We start from the raw sequence: 23,451 nt of genomic DNA, 5'->3' as shown, positions 1-23,451 counted from the left end.
ATTTTAAAGAGAGGGGAGAGAGAGAGAGAGAGAGAGAGAGAGAGAGAGAGAGAGAGAGAAAGAAGGGAGGGAGGAGCAGAAAGCATCAACTCCCATATGTGCCTTGACCAGGGAAGCCTGGGGTTTTGAACCGGCGACCTCAGTGTTCCAAGTTGATGCACCGCAGGTCAGGCGATGACTTCTTTTTAAATTAACCACTTCTGTAAAGGCCCCGTCTCCAAATAGGACCCCATTCTGGGGTATTGGGGGGGGGTTAGGACTTCAAAGTATGAGTCTTGGAGGGGGTGGGGACATAATTCAACGCCCGGTACTCACAGCCATCCCTCTGCTAAGCTTCGTGGATACAAAGTTAGAGGTGAAAGCGTGCTCACTTGGGGAGCTAAAAGAGCAGCTATTTGGAGGCTGAGCAGAAGTAATTGCATGCCTAAGTATTTTTCCAAGTGTTTCAAATGTGAAAAGAGGCAGTGTAGGGGTGAGGGCCGTCTCCCAGAAGAAACGCTAAATCCGCAGGTGGGTCTGGTCCCACTGTCACCACCTTTTAACTGATCACACAATAACCTGTCTTTCTGCTTCTTCTTCGTTCTGTTATCAGAGGAACATCTGGTTTTTATTTGAGTGTGAGCAGGGCACACCGAGCCCAGCGTGACGTGGTTCTCACTCACAAGACAGTGTGTGACGAGAAGTCAGGATGTCTGAGTGTGGGTCCCGCCGGACGAAGGCGGCAGGTTGCTGCGTTCCCACCGGCGAGCACTGGTCGTGCGGCATTGCGCCCTGAGCGGACCGGCGAGGCTGGGAGACTCTGCTCGGGCAGAGGTCAGAGCTGCCTGCTGGTGCCCACCGTGCCTTCCCCACCTGACCGGCTCCGAGACTTTGCTGCTTCCGTCCAGCCAGCCAGGCGGCCGGGCAGCAGGGGCCGGGCAACTGCCTGCACTGTTTCCTCAAACCCGTTCCACAGTCAGTGCCCCAAGGACTCCTCCTGGTGCCGGCCCGGCGGCTAGAACAGGGTTCTTGGGGACGCCTTACAGCCCGCGTCCTTGTCATCTCCGTCCTTGGCAATCCTTAAGAACACCCTACTTTCCTGTCACGAACGGGCCTGGGGTTCTCTGAACGTTGGGAAGAAGGCTGGCGTTTGCTATGGGTTTGGCCTTTGTGCGCTTGGGTCTGATTCAGAAACACTGGGAACTACATTCTCCCCACTTTCCCAACGAGGAAAACGAGGGTCGGAGGAAGAAGTCCCCTCCCTTTGGCTCCCCAGCCAGCGAGCGACCGACCTGTCCCTGCTGTGTCAACATCGGTCTGCAGGCATGTGGGTCTTCTAGGGTTTTTTCCCCAATCTATTTTTACTGGTTGCAATTACCCTAAGTAAGCCTTGAAATCAAAATCAGACGTTTCTCCTTTAACTGATGTCTGGAAAGGAAGGCAGGGAAGCCGAAAGCGAGCGAGGGGAGGGAGGAGAAAGGAAATAAAATGAAACGTGGCTTTCTATATATTGGTAGAAATTTTCCAAATGTATTCTCATCTAAGTGACTTTTTTTTTTTTAACTTAGTCTACATTAAAAGGGAGAATTAGAAACGGAGTGCTTTCTAGAAGGGAATAAATGACCTCGCTATCACTCAGAGGCCTGGCCGTGCTGAGGTGGCCGCCCACGCCGCCCCGGAGTTCTGGAGGGGCCCAAGCTGCCCCGCCCCCGCGCCTGCTTCTCAGTTAGTCCCCCGCTAGCCCTGCCCTCCCCTCTGCCCTGTCCACCCTCGGCCACTCTGTGGTACACAGTGGGATGTAAGGCCGTGGGGCTGCCCTGGACACATGTGCTGTGTGACCTTGGGCAAATCCTGGACCCTCTCTGGGCTCTTCTCTGTGAAATAGGGGTAATGTTTATCTCGGTAGAGCATTGTAAGTAGGACGGATTCAGACAATCTTGAGCAGGCCTGCCCGCTAGGTGGTAGCACCCTCGCTACCATGTCCTGTCATGGGGGGGGGGGGGGAGGAGGGGGCTGTGTGACACTGTGGAGTCTCTCTTCTCTTCGGGCCCACCGTTTCCCCTCTGCTAATCGACCCACGTGGCCACGTGCCTCCCAGGGCATCTTCTCCAAGGTCTTAGGACCTGTAGATGGACTGTTTCATACTTAGGTTGTCACCACCACGATGCGGGGGTAGGGTCAGGGGCTGGGAGGGCGTGCGTGCCCTCACTGCTGGGAAGGAGGCCTGACCTTGGCAGTCAGCCCTCGCCTCACTGAGGAGGTCCCGGGCTGCCAGGGGACAGAGCGGAGTCTGATACCAGCCTCAGCCCTGTGACCTTGGGGACTGCCCTGTGACCTCTCCTCCCATGGCTCATGCTGCAAGGAGGGTTGATGTAAACTAACCTATGTAACTCAGATTTCGTAGGAAGGTGATAGCACTTTCCACGTCTTCTGATTACATGACATATGTGGGGTGCGCCCGGGCCTCCCCCCCGTACATGGGAGGGGAGATGCCACAGAGTCTCAGGGGACTTGGCATGTCCCCCCCAAGGACACTGAGCGGTGCGATTGGTGTGATGGGACCAGGAGGTGACCCTGGCTGGAGTGTGACAGTGACAGGAGAGGGGGCGAGCCCGGCGGCACGGAGGCCCATCTGGGTCTCAGGAACGGGCGTGTCAGGGCTGTGGTGACACTGACAAGGCCAGACTCCGGGTGGAGAAGAAAGGACAGCTCCCAAGGGGCTGCGGCGGCAGGGTTACCCCACAAAGAGAGAGGAGGCGAGGAGGACGATGGGGCTTCTGGCTGGGTAACGGGGTGGGAGTGGGAGCCTGCTCCGAGGAGGGGAGAACACAGTATGGGGGCGAGGTGTGGGATGAGGGGAGGGCGGGGCGGGTTCATTTTGTGATGTGTGGGCTCGTAACACCTCGAGACGCTGTCCGCGGATGTCACTGTTTTCAGGAGCAGGTCTTCCGTGGAAGTGGGTTCAGGGGCCAGTCAGGCACGCACACTGCTCAGTGCCACCGTGCTGATGACTTGTCTGAGCAGTCACGGGGCCCGAGAGCGGAGGACAGGGTACTGAAGAGGGGTGCCCTGGCCCAAGGCTGGGGTGGGGGAGGGGAAGCAGGAATCAGGTAGAAAAGTCAGGAAGACAGTTTTGATACCACCGCGATGACTTGGACTCCTGTACGCCTTGGAGAATGCCCCCCTGGGTACAGAAGTCCCAGGTTCGGGCTTCCATGGTTTTGAAAAGATAGTGACTCAAATGCAACAAGGACCCAGCAGCTTAGCCCATGCGAGTGGCTGTGTGCATGCACTAAGTCCTCCTACCCCTGTACAGTAACTCACTGTTACTGTAACTCACTGTCACTCTAGGTTACGGGCCTAGAAGAGAGCATCCTGTAATATCCCCATTTTACAGATGAGGAAACTGAGGCTCGGAAAGGGAGGGCGTTTTGTTCGAAGTCACAAACCTGTTCAGTGGAGGAGCTGGGGCAAGCTCAAGGAAGCTGGCTGCTTAGCCACTATGTCTTATTTATGACGTAGGCTCAGACCCAGTCACTAGTCACAGGGGCTGGATGGCGTGTCATCGCTCAAGTCGACGTCTAAATCGGGCCCATCTTCCAAGCAGCCACAGAGAGAAGAGCCTGACTTGCAACTATTGTGTCAGTTACATTGAGAGTGAGTTCAGTATGTGTCCTCTTCGAAAAGAAGTACCCATATATAGCTTTCCTTTAGGTCAATAATGACCACTTAAAAAAATATAACACACACACACAGAAACGATCCCATTCCATTCTTACTCACATCAAAATGTAAACATAAAAATTTTTTAAATTTTTTTTCCTCAAATGAATTTTTCCAATTAATTTCCCAAAAGAGCATTCTGGAAACTTGGCAAAATGGGTTTACATATCATCTGATAAATACACAGTTGGAGAAAAACACCCAAGAAATATTTCTGAAAGAAAAATACTATGGGAAGACTTTTCCCATTTAATGATCAACTGTGCTACAAAGTGACTCTAGCTTAAGCACCGTGTGAGTAGAATCCGAATGGACACCGTGAGGGAAGAGAGTAGAAACTCACCAGACACAAGTCATTCACATAGAAGTACTTCATGTGCGGTAACTAGTGTTTACAACGCAAGAGGAGATCTTTTCTTAGTAAGTGGCACTGGCCGTGCAATTTATAAAATGTATTTTTTTTTTTTTTTTGTATTTCTCTGAAGCTGGAAACGGGGAGAGACAGTCAGACAGACTCCCGCATGCGCCCGACCGGAATCCACCTGGCACGCCCACCAGGGGCGATGCTCTGCCCACCAGGGGGCGATGCTCTGCCCCTCCGGGGCGTCGCTCTGCCGCAACAAGAGCCACTCTAGCACCTGGGGCAGAGGCCAAGGAGCCATCCCCAGCGCCCAGGCCATCTTTGCTCCAATGGAGCCTTGGCTGCGGGAGGGGAAGAGAGAGACAGAGAGGAAGGAGGGGGTGGGGTGGAGAAGCAAATGGGCGCTTCTCCTATGTGCCCTGGCCAGGAATCGAACCCGGGTCCCCCGCACACCAGGCCGACGCTCTACCACTGAACCAACCGGCCAGGGCCTATAAAAATGTATTTTTAATAAAAGGAACAATTAAAGCCAATCAACACAGCACCGCAGGGTCTGCGTTGGGAGCAGCCTCATCCTCTGGGGGAGCTGAAACCTGTCATTACCTCCGTCACCGGAGAGAAGAACTCACGTTGCAGGACAAACCCCGGTTTCTGAACCGGCGGGAGCCGGGCTCAAGGCCAAGCTCGCCAGGTGTCAGCACAGCCCTCGGCGCGTGTTCCTGGCTCCGTCTCCTCCATCGTGTCTGAGATGTGCGCAGTAATGAGGCCACAGCGCGGGTTAGCGTGAATGTCAGATGCAATGGTGTTGCTAGGTTCTTGGCAAACACGAAGCTCATAAAATGCCACCGAGATGCTTTTAGGCTTCACCGTGGTTCCACATTCACCAGGGAAGGGTCCTCAGAGTGTCCCTGAGATGCCTGGACCCAGTTGTTGGATTCTGCACAACAGCGGTCCCTCAGTCTAGGGGTTCCTGCTGGTGAGAGGATGGGGACAGGTGGAAGGTGTGGCCGAGACTTGGCACCAGTCCCTGGGACGGCGACAGCTGAGCTGGCTCTCACTTGGGAGACGAAACTCACCCTCCAATTATAGCGCTTTCCCCCAGATACCAATCTGAGCGTGGAGCGCAGCCAAGGCTTCCATTTAAGACCGTAATTGGCGAGTTTGGTTCCTGAAGCCCCATCATGACTCTTCCCTGAAATTGCAGCGTGCTCCTCATCTAAAAATACACAGCTCAGTGCGGTCCTGTTGCAAAAAAATGCCACTTGTACTGCCTGTGAAAATAGCAACATTGCCAAGAACGCTTAAGAAGATGAAAGCCCAGCGTCTCCTGCAGGAGAACCAGGTCCCAAGTTCAGGAAGATGGGCTCTTGGTTCTGAAGATGGACCCACAGCTTCAGGACCGGCGTGGGGGTCAGCCTACTCCTTGATGCGACCATGGGGAATGCGGTGCTATATTTTGGTGACTTCTCTGCATAAACCTTTTCCCTTCTCTTTTTCTGTTTTTATTTTTTTATTTTTTTAAGATTTTACTTATTCATTTTAGAGAGAGAGAGAAAGAGAGAGAATGGGGGTGGGGAGGAGTGGGAAGCATCGTAGTAGTTGCTTCTTGTATGTGCCTGGACCAGGCCAGCCTGGGGTTTTGAACCGGCGACCTCAGCCTTCCAGGTTGTTGCTCTGTCCACTGCACCACCACTGGTCAGGGTTTCTGTTTTTATTTTTTTTAAAAAGTAAGAACGGAAAAGGATTATGGTGCTAGATTGTTTTGATACTTTATTACCATTCTAATTTTTGTGACCCCCCCCCCCCACTCAGTGCTCTGGGTGTCAAAGACAGGTTTGATAAAGAAAAAAAAATGATAAGCTTCCCCACATAGCTAAAAGCATAGTGCTGTTAAAAACAATGGCCTTTCTCTGCCTGGGGACAGCCTCCTGGAAAGGACGCCCAATATCTAGGGAGATCAGAGGGGACAGAAAAAGCGCTGGCGGAGCTCCAGGAGACCGAGTTTATCTCAGACTTGGTCACCGGCCAGCCAGCTCTTTGTTCTTAGAAAGTCATGTAAGGTCTCCGAGCTTCCGACGCCTCGTTGGTGAAGGAGGCATTCGTGTCTCTACTCCATCCCTCACCTGGGACATTTCGGGGATCAGATGTGAGGATGTTTTGCAGATGAGGACACTGAGGCAATGAGTTTACACCCCCAAGGGGCTTAGCTGATGAGTGACAGCGCTTTGGAAACTATAAAGTGCTGAATCTAAGATCACCTGCTAGTGCAAGGTACATGCTCACAAAGATTTATTATAAAGGCAAACCGGTCTTCTGAGGAAAAAAAAAGTCAAAGACAAAAATAAAAATAAATTAATAGAACAATTTTCACTAGTAACTACCACTGATGCCCCCACTAAACGGCTCCCTGGAATGTCCTAGAATCAGCACTCCTGAATGATCATAGAGGCTGGGTTTGGCAGGCTGCATCTGCCCTCTTTAATGCTGTTTGTGGACAGAGTAATGTACCCACTGGCCAGGCCCCACAGACCTTCCTCACAGGGGAAGTGTAAGCCCCCTGTTCAGGGCCCCCTCTGTCCCCACAGGGGCACACCGGTGCTCTGACAGAGCTCTTTGCCCACCCTCTCTCCGGCACGTACACCCACATGTCCCCCTCACTTGCTGTGACAGCACGTCCTGCGGGCAGGGTGTGGGTGGCAGCCCGGTGCGCAGCCAGAGGGCACAGGCTCTGTGGGCACAGAGACTGAGTTCCAGTCTCGGTCCAGCCTTAGGGACAGAGTGCCCTAGGGCAGGCCATGTTGACCGCTCTGCCCCGCTGTCCTCATCTCTGGAAGAGGCTGACTCAGCGGGGCTTGTCCAGCAAGGTCTGCACCCAGGGAGCTCAGTGCCCTGCTCTCAGGAGCAAGCCCTGTGAGGATGCCGTGAGGATGCTGGGGCAGATCAGTGCCCTGCTCTCAGGAGCAAGCCCTGTGAGGATGCCGTGAGGGTGCCGGGGCAGATTGGTGCCGTGCTCTCGGGAGCAAGCCCCGTGAGGATGCCGGGGCAGATCGGTGCCGTGCTCTCGGGAGCTGCCCTGTGAGGGTGCCGGGGCAGATCGGTGCCATGCTCTCGGGAGCAAGCCCGTGAGGATGCCGGGTCAGATTGGTGCTGTGCTATCGGGAGCTGCCCCGTGAGGATGCCATGAGGATGCCGTGAAGGTGCTGGGGCAGATCGGTGCCGTGCTCTTGGGAACTGCCCCGTGAGGATGCCGTGAGGGTGCCGGGGCAGATCGGGCAGGGGCAGAAGGAGAACTGAAACAATGTGAGCCATGGACCCCCCGGTGCCTTCGTGAGCTCTGGCGCTGGGCTGGCCTTCAGAGCTGTCCCATGTGGAGGCAAGGGGGCTGGTCAATGTGTCCCCACATGGGCCAGTTTTTGGATGCAGAATGGCCCCAGAGAGGGAAGAGGCAGCTCATCTAGACCAAAGGCAGTTCCTGGAAAGGGACTCAGCTGGGAGCCCCCAGCCACCAGCTTCCCAGCAGCGGGTGTGGCGGGGGGGGGGGGGGGATGAGAGCGTCAGTCCTGAAGGCCGCGTGGGCAGCACACCACGGTGTCCAGCACAGAGAGCAGTAGTCTCTTCCCTCTGCGGGCTGAGGGAGGATTAAAGAAGACCATATCCGTGAAGACCTAATCACAGCGCCACATAACAACACAGATCTGTAGTTGCCGTCATTGTTACCTAAGGATGCGTTATTCTGATTGTTGCTTTAGGACAAGTGCGTGACGGTGTTTGTCTTGTCTTCTCGCCTTCTCTCCCGTCTGCTGTGACCCACCTGAAGGAAACAGCCATGCTTCTGTTTGTTTCATTTGTTGCTGTGTTTGTACCCCTCAGATTGAGCACAGAACGTGGCCCATCAAATTTTTTAATAAATGTTGTAGAATGGAGAAGTGGATGAAGAAGTGGACCACACTGTAATAATAAAGATCAAGAAGAGGGTGGCCTGGGGCTGTCCACTGGGGACATCAGGTGGCGCTCTGCTGTCTTCATGCACCAGGTGAAAACTGGGTGTGACAGGCACCCCCTGCTTTCTCTCTTAGTCCCCCTAGACTCGTGGCAGACCCTGGCCCCATCTTCAGTAGTCGTTGACCCGTCCATCAGGAACTTCGACGTTGCCCACATCAGCACGGCGGCCCCCGGTGACTTCTCTGCTGCCCGAGACCTCTGTCTGTTGGGTAAGAGGAGTTTCCACCCCCGTCCCCCCAGAGTGGGGTTGACTGGTACAGGGTTTCATACAAGTGCTGCTCAAGATCCTGACCTCAGAAACACACAGGAGACCCCAGGATAACATGGGGGTCCCCTGCAGGGGGGACTGACCTGGAAGGGAGACCCTGGTGGGCTCTCCTCTGCAGTGCCCTCCTCCCCTGCAGGGTCAGCCCGTAGTCAGGGTCTCCACAGGATATGCCACCCAGGAGATGAGTGTCATTGAGCCAGGTTGGAGGAGGATCAGAGGAATGATCTAGGCAGGGGTCCCCAAACTTTTACACAGGGGGCCAGTTCACTGTCCCTCAGACCCTTGGAGGGCCGCCACATACAGTATCCAGGAGCACAGGATGCTCTCACTGACCACCTATGAAAGAGGTGCCCCTTCCGGAAGTGCGGCGGGGGCCAGATAAATGGCCTCAGGGGGCCACATGCGACCCGCGGGCCGTAGTTTGGGGACCCCTGATCTAGTGGGTTGATCTGAGACAGCTGTTCGGAGAGTCCAGGTGGCCTGCCTTGGTGAAGAAGAAATATATTGATTCTGGCCGGGCTCATGGGGCAAAGCTAAGATTTTTTGCTTAAAACTCAAATTTCAAGAGACAATTTTCAGCGCAGTATAAAGAATTTACTCACAGCCAGTGCTGTCCACAGATGTGTACCCCATTTAGAGGTAAAATCTAGGTGACCACTTGATGGGAATGTTCTACAAAGACTTGAGCTTCTGCAAGAGCCTGTGATGGGGGTACCATTCACACTGCTCCATTTCTGAAACTCCACAAGCCCCCTCCCCCTGCCAGCTTGGAGAGCAGTAAGGATGCGTACCTTGCAGACAGGGTTGCTGTGTACAGATGTACAGGTTGTGCCCTGCACAACTCTGGGTGGCGCCATAGCACAGAGACCAGGTATAAATAAGGCCTTCAGGCAGTGCACAGCTTGCTTGCCCAAGCGATGCTATTTTATTTGCAAAGCCATCCTTGGACTGAAATGCCGTGCGCAATTTAGCTTGTCTAGTATAGAAACTGGCTCACGCGGGAAATGGTGTGACCCCCAGTGGAACATAGCGGGTATGATAGGGAGGGGGAGGGAGATGAGGCTGAAGAAGAGGCAAAGGCTAGGCTAGAAAGAGCCTTACCTGGTCTGACTTAATCCTGAGGCCAGCGGGGAGCCATGGACACTTAAATAGGTGACTGACCAGAGCACATTTGTGAATAAATAAAGGACCCAAACGCTGGCAGTTGTGAGGAAAATGGATTGATGGGAGAGTGGGGCTCTCCCCCACCAGCATTTTATTCCCAGCCCCGTAGTAGTGCCTGGGATGTGTAATAGGTGCTCAAAGGAATAAGTGAGTGATTGTACGAATGGTGGGTGAACTGGATGCGTGGATGGATGGAAGGATAAATGCATGCATAGATGGGAATGATGGATGTATGAATGTGTTGATACACTGATGCATGGATATATGGATCGATGGAGGGAGGGATGGATAGGGGGACACTTGAATGTATGAATGCATAGTTGGATGGACACAGGATGGCAGGATGCATAGATGAATGGATGCAGGAATGGATGGATACAGGGATGGATGGACACAGGGATGGATGAATGCAGGGATGGATGGACTCAGGGATTGATGGATACAGGTATGCACGGTCAGGTGGCTTCTCTGAGTCTTAAGCCTCACTCTCCTCTCTCTACTCCTCAGAGTGTTCCCGTCACCGAGCTTGCCTGGTCACCACTCTGCAGACCCGACCTGGTGCTGTCAGGTGCATGTTCTATGCTGATACCCAGTTCTGCACTCACAGCCTGCAGGCTCAGTACTGCCAACTTCTGCTCCGGGAGGAGGCCACCCACATCTACCGGAAGCTGAGTAAGTCCAGTGCCTTTGGGGCCATTCCTGGGAGCCTGGGTATGGCCGAGAGGGACTCTCTAAGCATGTGGTGACTTGTGGGCAGTGACTTTTGATTCTTAAGGGAAGGTCATCCAAAGCTGTCCTGGGCTAGGTGGCATTCACCTGGTGCGAACTGAAGGAAGGTGGAAAACCTCCTTGTAACATAGATCTCTGTGCCATCTTTGTTCATTTACCCCTTTGAGCTATAGAAGCCATATTGGCCTTTGAGTTTCTTAGCAAAATAATTAGACCACTTTGTTGCTCTTTTATAGTTTAGAAAGTTCTCTCACCTGCCTTATCTCACGTGGTCCTCGCAGTAATCTTGTGAGGTAGTAAGATAAGGGTTTTACCCCGTCTTACAGCTCAGGCCTGAGAAGTTAAGCCACTCCTCCGATTTCACACAGAGAGCCATGACAGGAGAGGGACGTGGAGCCAGGTCCCCAGTCCCTGCATGCGCCCCTCTCCCACAAAACCGCATTGCCTAACACCCACACGACAGCCACCTTAGGAAGGGCAGCTGCTCGGGCTCAGTGTAGTTTAAGAACAGTCAATAAGGTCAGAGATTGTCAGGTGCTGGGGGTCCAGGGATGAAGTAGGAAAGGGGACAGCAACGTAGAAATGACTCCGTCACTATGTGATACTGGTAAGATCTCTGTGACAGGACACAGGGGAGCTGGTGGCCTGGGGACGCACCTCCCCAATTGGACATGCCTATTGGATGCAACTAACCACTTTTTAGAAATGTTGGCTATGTCTGCCGTCTGACCTTCGAGAGCGGAGGGCCAGATAATCAGTATTATAGGTGCTACAGTCACAATAGTTGTGGTCTCTGTTAAAACCACTCAGCTTTGCCACTGACTCAGGGCAGCAAGCATAGACGATACAATCCGTAAGTCCGTGGGTATGGCTGTGTGCCAATAAAACTTTATTTATAAAACTAGGTAACAGTCAGATTTGGCCCCAGCCCCCTCCTCGAACATGGACGGTCCTGCAGGGTTGTCTTGATCCAGTGCTAATTGTCCTCTGCCCCTCCTCCACCTCAGCCTTCAGACCACGAGACCAGCCCCCCAGACCTGGGAACACTGACATCTTGGACCCTCAATCTCAACTCTTGTCTTCTATCTGGACATTTCTATTACTTAGTCAAGTTAGATTTCAATAGTATAGTTCACCCCTACAGTAGCAGCTAATCTGTGTAGTAGTAGTCCTGCTGGGAAATGCCTTCACTTTGAGGCTCGAGCTCTGTAAAAGAAATTATACTCTTCTCTCCGAATTGCGTGTGACCCGAGCTCCCTGTGAAAGGTCCCCTCTGGCAGGAGGGGCTTGCCCACGTGGGTCTGCACAGGCATTACTGGCTGGCACCTAATACCCCTAGAGAGCTGCAGGCGATTTTCTTCACTTAAGTTGTTAAGAAATAGCAAAATGGCCCAATGACGCGGACATTTTGGAAAGAAAACACCATTTCCGCAGAAAGAGTTCAGAAGGGAGGACTGCACATCGGACATGCTCCCCGTGTTGGGCCTCATCCAGTCTGGGCGTCGTCGGCAGCCTGAGAGGGAGGGTTGAATGCCACTGTCCGTGGGAAAGCCAGCTTGCATTCCCTCGAAATTCTTGGCTTTCGGACGTTCCGTCTTTGCACCCTCCCCCCCCCCCCCCCCAGGATGCCACGTTCCTGGACTGTGGCTGCTTCCTGCGGAGCCAAAGGCCTGGCTCGGCCTCGGAAGGCTCGGCTGCTGGAGCGCCCAGGGTCCCGCGGGTGTGCCCGAGACCCTGTGACTTACACTCGAGACGGGAAGCCTTGGCAGAGGCACTGGGGGGCTGAGAGCAGGGAGGGGCTGGCTGCTCTGGAGCCCAGGGAGGGACTGGCTGCTCCGGAGCCCGGGGAGGGACTGGCTGCTCCGGAGCCCGGGGAGGGACTGGCTGCTCCGGAGCCCGGGGAGGGACTGGCTGCTCCGGAGCCCGGGCTCAAAAGCAGCAACAGTTTCTCTTCATTACGAGTTTCTGTTTCGAGTTCCAATTCACACACCAGTGTTTCTGCAACAGAGGAGGTTTCGTTCAGTTTCCCTCCTGCCTTCTCTCTTTTCTTTCTTCCCTCCCTCTTTTTTATTCATTCATTTTCGCAGTCATTTATTCACGTGCTGAGCTGCCAGATGCCAGGCACGGATGTTACACGCACGATGGTACTTACTCCCAACATCTTCGCGTGCGTAGGTACTGCTGTTTCTATTCTGCAGGTGGGAAAGTTGAGGGTCCCAAAACTTTATGACGTTTTCCAAAGGAGCTTGTGCATAACATAAAACACAGGCCTGCCTGACTCCGCAGACCACCCACTGGGTCCTCCATAGGGCGCTGACCATCAGTGGCCTGGAGGACATGAACACACAGCACACCAGGGTTTCTCAACCCCAGGACTGTGGGCATCCGGGCCCTGGGTCATTCTGCGCTGTGGGTGGGCACCTCGTGGGCTAGTCTTTCCTGGGTAGGACGATCAGCAGTATCCCTGGCCTCTCCTATATCAGATGCTGGTAGCCTCTCTCCCTCACCCTTGTGACAACCAAAAATGTCTCCGGACATTGTCAAATGTCCACTGGGGGAAAAAAATCACCTTTGGTGGGACCACTGTATGATACCCAGCTTTTGGGGAATGGATAGACTTTTGTCTGTCTGTCTGTCTTTCTGCCTGCCTGCTCGCCTCCTGTCTCAGGCTCCTGTTAGTTGTCATATATGTAGCATAAATAGAGGGAGCTGCAGAGGGACATTCAAAGCTTTCTCTCTCAATCAGCTGACAGGGAAGTGGAGCAAAGCGAACACACCTGATGGAAATTATAAGAGAACAGACACACACACACACAGACACACACACACACACGCACACCAGTGTTTGTGTCCTTTGTGCATGAGCCCCAAGCCCTGTCTGTGGGAAGTCAGACACAGGCCTGTCTCAAGTCCCTGGAGCAAATGGAAGACAAATCAGTAGAGGAGATAAGACAGGGTTTCAAGGAGGCTGACCAGTGTCTGGTGACTCCCATTACAAGGAGGGGGAGGGCTGGGGGTGCCTGGAGCAGGGAGCTTCGATGGCAGGTGGCACCAGCCTTGAGCTGACAGACCAGGTGGGGTTCAGACAGGAACAGGCATGGCTGGCACGGCAGAGGCTCAGCGAGGGGCCCTGACCTCCCCCCTGGCTGTGTGTGAAAGGGGCGTGGTCAGAGCTGGACTTCCGAGAGGTGCGGCCTTAAATCCACAATCACCCTGAAGGCCTGGCAGCCCCCCACCCCGGGCCCCCACACCTGTTTCTTCCCCAGAAAAATGCAAATATGGCTCCCAGTTCTTTGTAAGTTTGTGGCAACCTCATTGGGTGGCAAAACCTGCCCTGGATGTTGTGACTGAAGAAACTGTATCTTTAGTCCTTCCTCCGAGCAGGAACTGTCCACACGTTATCACAGAAATGCTTGTGCTGATGGTGGGGCTCTGCTCCAGATCTCCGTGGGAAGACGGCACATTGCTGTCTGTGTCCTTTCGGGTCTTGAAATAATCTAGACAACAGTTCTGAATTGCACAGGGGGCCCAGGGGGCTGAGTGAGGGGGTGGGGGCCCGGGTAAGCCTCTTGGGAAGCCCCGAGGAGGTGACAGCCAGGAAAGCAGGGGCTAGAGCTGATCCCTCATGATTCGGTGTCTGGGAAGGTCCGGCTGTCTTTGCTCTTATTTCTGTTTTCACATCGAGCACTAACCTCACTAGATGTAAACTATTGGGATCTGAATGAATTACCAACATTTTTTTTTTTTTTTTTGTATTTTTCTGAAGCTGGAAACGGGGAGGCAGTCAGACAGACTCCCGCATGCACCCGACCGGGATCCACTCGGCACGCCCACCAGGGGGCGATGCTCTGCCCATCAGGGCGTCGCTCTGTTGTGACCAGGGCCATTCTAGCACCTGAGGCGGAGGCCATGGAGCCATCCCCAGCGCCCGGGCCATCTTTGCTCAATGGAGCCCTGGCTGCAGGAGGGGAAGAGAGAGACAGAGAGGAAGGAGAGGGAGAGGGGTGGAGAAGCAGATGGGTTCTTCTCCTGTGAGCCCTGGCCGGGAATCGAACCCGGGACTTCCGCACACCAGGCCGATGCTCTACCACTGAGCCAACTGGCTAGGGCTGAATTACCAACATTTTTAATGTACAAGAAGCAGTGCTTGTTTCCTAAAGCATGTTCAGAATGTTCCTCATGAACAGAGCACCCACTGCTCTCTATCCTCCGCCCCCCACTCTCCATCCCAACAGACACCCCTCTGCTCGGCTTTGGGACAGCTGCACCTTCTGTGACCATCGCCCCCCACGGCCAGCTGCTGGGCAGGTCCCAAACCATCCAGGTGGGCACCTCATGGAAGCAAGTGGACCAGTTCCTGGGAGTGCCATATGCTGCCCCGCCCATGGCAGAGGGCCGCTTCCGGGCACCACAGCCCTTGAACTGGACAGGGTCCTGGGCTGCCACCAAGCCAGGGTAAGTGTCCAGTGCAATACACATTGGTGAATTCCTCCGCCATTCAGACGAGGTGGCGGAGTGGTGCCTTCAGGTTTGAGTGGTGCATGGGGCTGGGGGGGTGTAGTTAAGGTGGCATTATGTGCTCTAACGGATATCACCACCCCCTACATATCAGGGACTTAGCACGATCTTGCTGGTGTGCTCTGCTCCATACAGTGATTCAGGGACCCAGCAGATGGAAGCTCTGCCTTCTTTGGCATGAACCTTCCGTGAGGCTGCATCCAGGAAAGAGAGGCTATGGAAGAGTCTACAGGGGAGGTTTCTATGGGTCACGCCTGACTTACACCTCTTGGCCATGTCTGACTTCAGTGGTGCTGGGACATATAGCAGAGAAGGAGATGTATATGAAAAAAAATATGCAATGGAATAAATTTTAAGAGGACACTTTTTCCTCCAATAGGGACGATATTGAAAGAAGCTTTCTAAAAAAAAAGAAAAAAATCAGCATTCCTGTCCTGTCTTCTTCCCTCATCAACTCTTCCATTTCTCCCGTTCCCTGCCCTGCCTGTGCACTTTAGGAGTTGACATGTTGCAGAGAGTGTGTGATTTTTCTAATGAAATGTGCTCATGGAAAGAGCACTGTTCTCCTCTCTCTTCCTCCCCGTCTGCCTTTGCCCTTCCAACAGACATTCCTAGCTCTTTTCTGAGGGAGCTGTCCCCTCCCTGTCACTTGTCCCCTATGGCCGGCTGCTGGGCAGCTCCACAGGCCCAGGCCCAAAAGAGTGATGAGCCAGGAGGCTCTTGAATACTCTGAGCAAGGGCTGACGAAGGCTCTCGCTGGGGCAGTGTGAAGAAGTGCAGGGCCAGCACCATGGAGAGCTCTTTCCCGGGGCACGAGAGGAGCCAATAGGCACTTGTTCGAGTGCTTTACCATCTTGGGATCTACCCATTTGACAGATGAGGTGGTTGAGTCACTCAGCTTCTGAGCGCAGAGTAACTGGAAAGCATGGCCCACGAGAGCCCTGTGCTGATGGGTGGAATCGCCTTCGGGTGGACCCCGCCCTGCTGTTACTGGGTGTGCCCCAGACACGGTCTCAGCTCTCAGGTCAGGAGAGGTTCACACTGGCGCACTCGGACTTGCTACTGATGCACAAAGCAGGTCGGATACCTCACCTGGCGACAGGTCTGCACACGGGAAGCAAAAGAGGGCCAAAGTCCTGAGAGGCATCCCCTGTCCCTTCTCTGTCTTAGCTTGGTGTTTTGTCCCTGGGGGATGTTCCTCCACAGGCCCATGGCAGGGACGGCAGGGACACCCAGCTCTTCCTGTCATTTATTTGCCATTTCTATCTCCCTTTTCCTGGTGGCAGAATGCTACATTCTAGTGTGAGCAGTGCATGGGGCGGGGATATATAGTTAAGGTGGCATTATGTGCTTTAACAGACAATCGCCCCCAAGTCAGGAACATAGCATTACCTTGGCCCTGTGAAGTCCATCTGATCATGGAGGGGCTGGTGTGCTGAGCTCCATGCGGTGGTTCAGGGACCTAATTTTTGCCTAATTGCTGCAGAGCTGGTGGGCATTGGGCTCTGGTCACTGGTGTTGGGCTGGAAGGGGACATGGGGATTGTCCCCTAGGTTGTGTCCCCTGGAAGTCACACAGTCTGTATCTGTAGGGCCAGCTGCTGGCAGCCAGGAATCAGAACGCCCACATCTTCCGGAGTCAGCGAGGACTGCTTGTATCTCAACGTGTTTGTCCCTCAGAACGTGGTGAGTTCTGAAGCCTTTGATTTGCTTGCCCTGAAAAATGCCCATTAGCAACCCCCGACCCCACGGCCTCCAGCACCGTTCACTCCTCTTCTCTCCACTCAGGTTTTGCTGCCCCAGCGCCAGCCTAGCTGGTCCTAAATGGCTGAGGGCACGCAGAGGGTCCTCCTGCTTCCTACACCCCCGTGCTTGTCCACACGGGGACGGGGACGGGTACAGGGATGGGGACGGGGACGGCGCACACTTATCCCCATCATCCACAGTGGGCCTGTGACGGGCAGGGACTCTTCTAGGTGGGACACAGCTATGAACAAAACCAGGGCACTGCCCTGGGGAAACTTACACCTTAGGGGGAAGGGACAGATATAAACAAATAAGCAAATAAATATTAAACAACCAACAAACAAATTTTGAAGAAAAGAACAACGCTAGAGGAAACAGCAAGTGACAGGAAGTGTGAGGTGGTGGCCAGGTGGCCGTTCCCACAGGGACGTGGAAGAGGAAGGGGGCGCAGGGCCAGCCTTGCAGGGCTGGGGGGCCACAGGCTGGGGACGGAGAGCCCACATGCACATTAGTTTGCAAATGAGGAAATGACCCCTCCCCTTGCGAAGACCCCTGGGGGGACCGTGGGGGCCACTTCTTTGGAGCACTCCACGCACACTCTTGTTTGAGGCAGCTCTGGAGGGTGAGGCAGGGGTTCTGACCCTGACTCTAGTTAGGCTCTGTTCTGAAGCCTCTATTTGTCTAAATAGGGGCTATGATCCTGATGGTCTGCGTTTGAGTTTCCGGTTTGGGGGGAAGGGCCAGAGCACACGAGAGAAAAAGGAACTGAAGAGCTTTAGGAAACACTAGTGCCTGGTGACACCAACACAGTGTTGACAGATCTCGTGGTGCATGTGACCATGTTACTGTTTCCTGGTCCCTTAGCCCACTAGCAGTGAGAGCCAGCTGTACTTTGGAGATTTGATCGAGGCTAGCTGATCTGAGTGAGCTCTGTAACAAGGCCACCAAAAACACGAAAGCTCTCAATGGGCTACATTAATAGAAGTATGAGGTCTAGAGCAAGAGAGGTGATAAGAATCCATTCTGCCCAATACTAGTCACACCATACTTGATGCTGAATTAAGTTCTGGCTCCAAACCAGCCTACCACTTGTTACTACCTCACTGGCCTGGAGAATTCAAATTCAGGGTGCCCCAGTTACCTCATCTGAAAGTGAAGAGAGAAATAGCGTCTGCTTCTTACAGTTCTTGAGAGAATTAAATAAAGCAACCTGTTTCTACTAATAATTGATGGATCCCTGACACATACTTATGACTCAGTGAATGCTACACTCCCTTTCCATCCTCATGTGTTATTCACATTTTTCAGATGAGAATCCCAGGGCTCAGAGGGGTTAGGTGACTTGCCTTAGGTCACTCAGCTAGTGAGTGATTACTGTAGACTTGGCCACTTGAGTCCTGGAGATCTGTGTCCTAATTTCCTCTTCTGATGAGGACCCCAAACAAATTGGATTAGGGCGCAGTAGCTACTTAGCCTCTTACGGACCCATCTCCAAATATAGTCACCTTCTGAGGTCTAGAGGTTAGGGCTTCCACATATGAATTTTGGGGCCAAAGCATGGAGCCAAATACGCTTGCAAAGCAGAGTGGGTGGGAAGAGCCCTGTGCAGGCTCAGAATCTGGCACCTGCCTGGGAGAGGAGCCCTCGCCAAGCTCCAGAGGGGGACAGTGGGCCCTCGTCCAGCTGCCACATTTCTGCAATCCCCACAGGCCCCCAACGCGTCCGTCCTGGTGTTCTTCCACAACACCGCGGAGGGCCGGGACAGAGCAGGCAGCCTGACCCTGGACGGCTCCTTCCTGGCTGCTATCGGCAACCTCATCGTGGTCACTGCTGGCTACCGGGTGGGCGTCTTCGGCTTCCTGAGCTCTGGTGAGTTGCTGGCGTCGCTGGGCTCCGCTGACCCCTGAGCTGAGGCTCGCTCCTCCATGCACGCGCAGCCCCGTCTTCCCAAAGCCTCATGCCGTTGCGGCCCCTGGCCCCCCTCCGCCCGGCTGAGTGCTCAGGGGTGTCAGCCTGCTCAGGAGCCCCGTCTCCGCCCTCCCAGCATCTCAGCCAAGACCTGGCATGTCTCGCCCGCTAAGACAGCTGGGTGGAGGGTAGCATGACCGGAACGACCGCCTGGACTAGCACATGGGCGAGCAGGGTGGGCGCCCAGCCTGGAACCAGGAGAGCGGGGGAAGGAGGGCTGACGGACCCCCCGGCATGGGGCTTGGAGGGCCAGGTAGGGGATTCTGGGCCTGCACAACGCACACACCTGAGACAGGCAACAAGTTACGACGGGCCACCTGCTGCCAAGGTGGGGAATGCGGGCCATGAGCAGGGGCGGCTGCTAGAGCACTGGAGACGCTTGGCCTGCCTTTCCTTCCCTCTTTCAAATACGCGACTGACAACACAGAGTCACCTTCCTCTAACGAGGCCGGCCAAGTGCAGGCCTCCCCTTGGTGAACGAGACTCGGGCGGGCGGAGCTCCGCCCAGACACGGCCGGCTTCTCGGCTCCGAGCGTCTCCGGACAGAGGAGGGCGGACTTCCACGCGCCGTCCGACCCGTCCCTGAGTGGGTGGAGGGTTCTCATTTCACGGATTGTAATCTCATGGAGAAGTGTGTGCTTCTGGGGGGGCAGGCTCCCTCCTGCTGCCGTTGGGCACTGGCAGGGAGGCCACGGAAACTTCCAGAAGGTTCAGTACTTCTCATCGTGACTTGCCACGCTCCCTGTTCATTGTGCTTAAATTGGAGCTATGAGCCGGAGAGAAGGAAGGTTACCGTGCTGGGCGTTTCACCTGGCTGAGCTTGTCCTGTTCTCGTGGCGGCTCTGCAAGGCCAGTGCCGTGTGCCCGTCTCACAGGTGACACCACGAGGCTCAGAGACGTTAGGGAGCTTTATACCCCACAGTTCGGGAGGGCGCAGTGGGCAACACAGCCTGTGGTCCAACCAGAAGAAATATATGGTCGCCTGTTCCCAGTTCTGGGTTTACAGAGCAGGGGCCGTCCTTTACATCCATTTCTCCATAGGCTGTTTTCCTTTGCTCCGTGCGCTACACCTCCTAGCCTCTCCCACACCCCGAGGCATCGCATCTTTTACTTGGCGCCTCCGGGCAGCACAGCCAGGATGGGAGAGCGCAGGAGAGAGCTCAGGAATGTCCCAGCCCGATCCCTGAGCCCGCGGTGCTCACTGGGTCGTCTCAGGGCATGCACATGCATAGTGCCGGCCAGTGCGGTGCAGACAGCCCTGAGCGCAGGAGAGAGCTCAGGAACGTCCCAGCCCGAGCCCTGAGGTGCTCACTGGGTTGTCTGAGGGCATGCACATGCATAGTGCCGGCCAGTGCGGTGCAGACAGCCCTGAGCGCAGGAGAGAGCTCAGGAACGTCCCAGCCCGAGCCCTGAGGTGCTCACTGGGTTGTCTGAGGGCATGCACATGCATGGTGCCAGCCGGTGGGTGCAGACAGCCCTGAGCGCAGGAGAGAGCTCAGGAACATCCCAGCCCGATCCCTGTGGTGCTCACTGGGTTGTCTGAGGGCATGCACATGCATGGTGCCGGCCAGTGCAGCCCCGAGCGCAGGAGAGAGCTCAGGAACGTCCTAGCCTGAGCCCTGCGGTGCTCACTGGGTCGTCTCAGGGCATGCACATGCGTGGTGCCGGCCGGTGCAGCCCCGAGAGTTCAGACTGCACGATCACGTTTCAGGAGGGACAGGGAGACAGAAGCGAATGGAAGCTCGCGCCAGTCCTGCAGCCCGCTGGGCTAACCCGTGTTCTCTGTGAGACCAGGCGGGCCAAGCCCGGCGGGACTGAGAGGGAGCTGTGGTTCCTGAGGAACTGAGCGGTCAGAAAGGAAGTGAGGGGGCGCTGGGGGGCCTGGGGAGGCCATTTCCCCAGCCTGGCACCTGCAGGCAGGGCAGACCCCAGGGGGCGCTGGGGGGCCTGGGGAGGCCATTTCCCCAGCCTGGCACCTGCAGGCAGGGCAGACCCCAGGGGGCGCTGGGGGGCCTGGGGAGGCCATTTCCCCAGCCTGGCACCTGCAGGCAGGGCAGATCCCAGGGGTCTAGGGCACAGTGACTGCCCTGTGCTCTCTGGCAAAGCAATGCAGCAAGGGGAACCGGGGGCAGCCGGGCGCTGGGTCAGAGGAAGTGTGGGGGAACCATGACCGGCAGACCCTGTGGGAGCAGAGGAAGTGAGCTTTGGCCAGGAAGCCAGACAGACAGCCAGGGACAGTCCCATTACCATTACCTCTTCATCCCTGGGGCCCACGGAGGCCTCCTGAGAGGGGTCCGCCACCCTCTCTAGCCAGAACAACAGGACAGAGGCCTGTCCTGGTGAGTGACTCATTGCAGGTGGCACGGAAGACAGGGCTGGCCCTACAAAGAGCATCTGTGAGATGCTGGGACCTAAACCCATTTTATTTTATTTAAGGAAAAGCAAACAACTTCAGTAGAGCTGTATGCCAGGCACTGTTCTATTCTGTTTACAATGATTAACTAATTGATTTATCATAACAACCCAGTGAGGTAGGTACTATATTATCCCCACTTTACAGATGGGGTCAATCAAGCTCCATTCCTATCTCGTCCAGGGCCCTACTGAGCTACTAGGCGGTGGAGCCGTGGCCCACGCCTGACTCCTCTGGCTCCGTAACCCGTGTCCTCAGCCAGCACACCAAGCTGCCCTTTGTTGACGGTCATCAATGGAACTGGGGTGGGAACCCACTGAGACCTTAGAATTGTGCTGAGGAAACTGAGACAGGTCATCAAACAAATCAAATTTGCAAGCAAGAGCCAGTGAGACAATGAGGGGACAATGGACTGGCCGCTGGGGTGGTTCTGGGCAGACGGGCAGGAGACCGGGGGTAGAGGGGCAGATCAGGGAGAGCTGGGCAGACGGAGAGGAGTGTGGCCACGTTGTCCAGAGGTCTTCTACTTACACCCGGCTCCCCACTGAGCTGCACACGCCCGACCAGGGAAGGGCAGCCGCTCCAGGACCAGGTCCCTGCACAGCTCGGGTCTGCGGCTGGTCCGAGCCGGGCAGGACCTGAGTGGGGCCCTGGGGACGGGCAGAGCCAGGGCTCGGCCGCAGACAGACTGGAAGGGGATGAAGGCGGACATGGGGAGTGGACTGATGCTGGGCGAGGGCAGGGGTTAGAACCCAGGGGCCCCAGACTGTTCAGATGGGCTGATGTCGACCTTCGAGGGTCTGAGAAGCCAAGAAGAAGTTTGGACTTGATACAGTAAGAAGGAGGCTGGGGAGCGGAGACAGTTCTATAAACAGAGCACTTTGATTTTATTTAGTGGAAATAACAGAGCACCTTGCACATGACAGCTCTGCCAACAAATGTTTGTTGACTTGCACTGAATGTTAGGCAGAAAGTTCTGAGTGTACGTTGGGGTTTAAGTCGGAACTGTGTCTCGCCTAAACAAACCCCTTTCCTCTTAAGTTCCAGTTCCTTTCCAGGGAAGTGAAGGCTCGGACGCGAGTGTCTAGACCAGCTAGTTAGCTGCATCCTGTGCCCGACCTGGGGGCTGCACGCCAAGGGTCAGGATTGTGTCCGTCTTGCTCTCTGCAGCATCTAGCACGGCGCCCGGCATGAGGTCAAGTCCAACTCAGACGTGTCTGATGCGCGGACTGTTGAACGCCCCCTCTCTTCTGACCTCCTAGGGGTCTGCGGGGGAAGACAGGGAGAGGGCTCGGGGCAGGGAACATCACGTGTGCCGAGCACGGGCCTGGGAGCGGGTGGCAGTCCCGTGTCTGAGTGACGGATGGGAAGCGTGGGGGCTGGAGCACGGGCTCAAGTTGGGAGTCTGACCCGGTCCCATGGGACTTTGAACACACGGCAGAAACTGCGGCCGTGTCCTAAGGGCAATGGGAGAGGGCAGGGTGTGTGTGCGTGTGTGTGTGTGTGTGTGTGCATGTGTGTGCGTGCAAAGGGAGAGAGGGAAGATCAGAATGACACGTTAATAAGACCGCTCTGGATACGGCGTGGGAAGTCCATTGGAGGGAGGCATGTGCGGAGACAGGGACCGGTGATAAGCACCGAGGAGACGGGCAGCAGAGGTCCATGGAGAGAGCGGGAGTCCCGGGGAAGGCGTGCGGACACAGGTGACAGAGGCGTTGGGGACCCTTGCAGGTTGTGCGGGGCAGAAGGCATTGCGCGTGAAGGAGAAGACCAGGTGCTGTGGGCCTGCTGCCCACCGGGGCGCTTGGGACACGCAGAGACGGTTCTGTGTCGGCCCGCACGGGCAGGGGGTGCTCCTGGGCCAGTGTGAGGGGCCCGGAGCTGGGAAGTGCCCTGGACACTGACACGCTCCTGTCACCAGCATCTAGGAGGTCACTGAAGGCATGGTGTCTGCAGCCAAGCAGGTGTGAGCCTCAGCTCAAACCCAAGCAGGCCTGGTGTTTGGGGGGAGTTAGTGGTGCCGATTGACAAGGAGGAGACTTGGAATTCAGAGAAGGATCACAGAGACATCACCATGTAGGGTCCCAAACGGGAAGGACAAGAGGATTGTTTGCTATGTGTGTTTTGTGTGTCTGAATCATCCCATTAAAAAAATAGTGTTGAGCTTCCCATGTATATGTACTGAATTCTATGAAAAAAGGAAAGAGAGGTCAACTCAATAGCTGACTGCTCCCGAAGGTTCTGGACGACGAGGCTGTGGGAAGGACGGGGCTCCAGAGCCAGGCAGGCCCGGCCGTTGCTGGGGGGAAGCGCGGAGGGCCACCGGCCGTGGGGGAAGGTGAGGGGCTGGAACTCCATCTCCTCCCCGCCCCGGTGCCCAGCCAGCGCGTGGCCCGAACACACGCTGCCTCCGATCTGAGCAGCTGCCCTGGCAGCCCATGCTCCCCCCACTGGCCACGCTGCATTTGTAACCAGAGTCCTGGCCTGCGTGGACAGAAGTCCAGGTCCCGCCGAAGCACCATGGGCTCAACAGCACCAGGAGCGTTACATTCCAGTTGCAATGTCACAAAAGTTAAACGGC

General features: G+C 55.3%; 1 protein-coding gene across 1 annotated transcript in view; it reads left to right on the top strand.

The window, feature by feature from the left end:
• Positions 1-23,451, top strand: part of TG (thyroglobulin) — a 224,387-nt gene that overhangs the window by 106,127 nt on the left and 94,809 nt on the right. The window contains exons 35-39 of the mRNA XM_066264615.1: positions 8,140-8,274; positions 10,005-10,169; positions 14,462-14,681; positions 16,336-16,429; positions 18,199-18,358. Of these exons, the coding sequence (XP_066120712.1) occupies positions 8,140-8,274; positions 10,005-10,169; positions 14,462-14,681; positions 16,336-16,429; positions 18,199-18,358 (774 nt within the window). The remainder of the gene's footprint in view (positions 1-8,139; positions 8,275-10,004; positions 10,170-14,461; positions 14,682-16,335; positions 16,430-18,198; positions 18,359-23,451) is intronic.

Source organism: Saccopteryx bilineata, chromosome 3, assembly GCF_036850765.1.
Source record: "Saccopteryx bilineata isolate mSacBil1 chromosome 3, mSacBil1_pri_phased_curated, whole genome shotgun sequence".
In the NCBI taxonomy this organism is placed as follows: domain Eukaryota; kingdom Metazoa; phylum Chordata; class Mammalia; order Chiroptera; family Emballonuridae; genus Saccopteryx; species Saccopteryx bilineata.
Note: the sequence above shows the minus strand (reverse complement) of the source record. Positions and strands in the feature narration are given on the sequence as shown.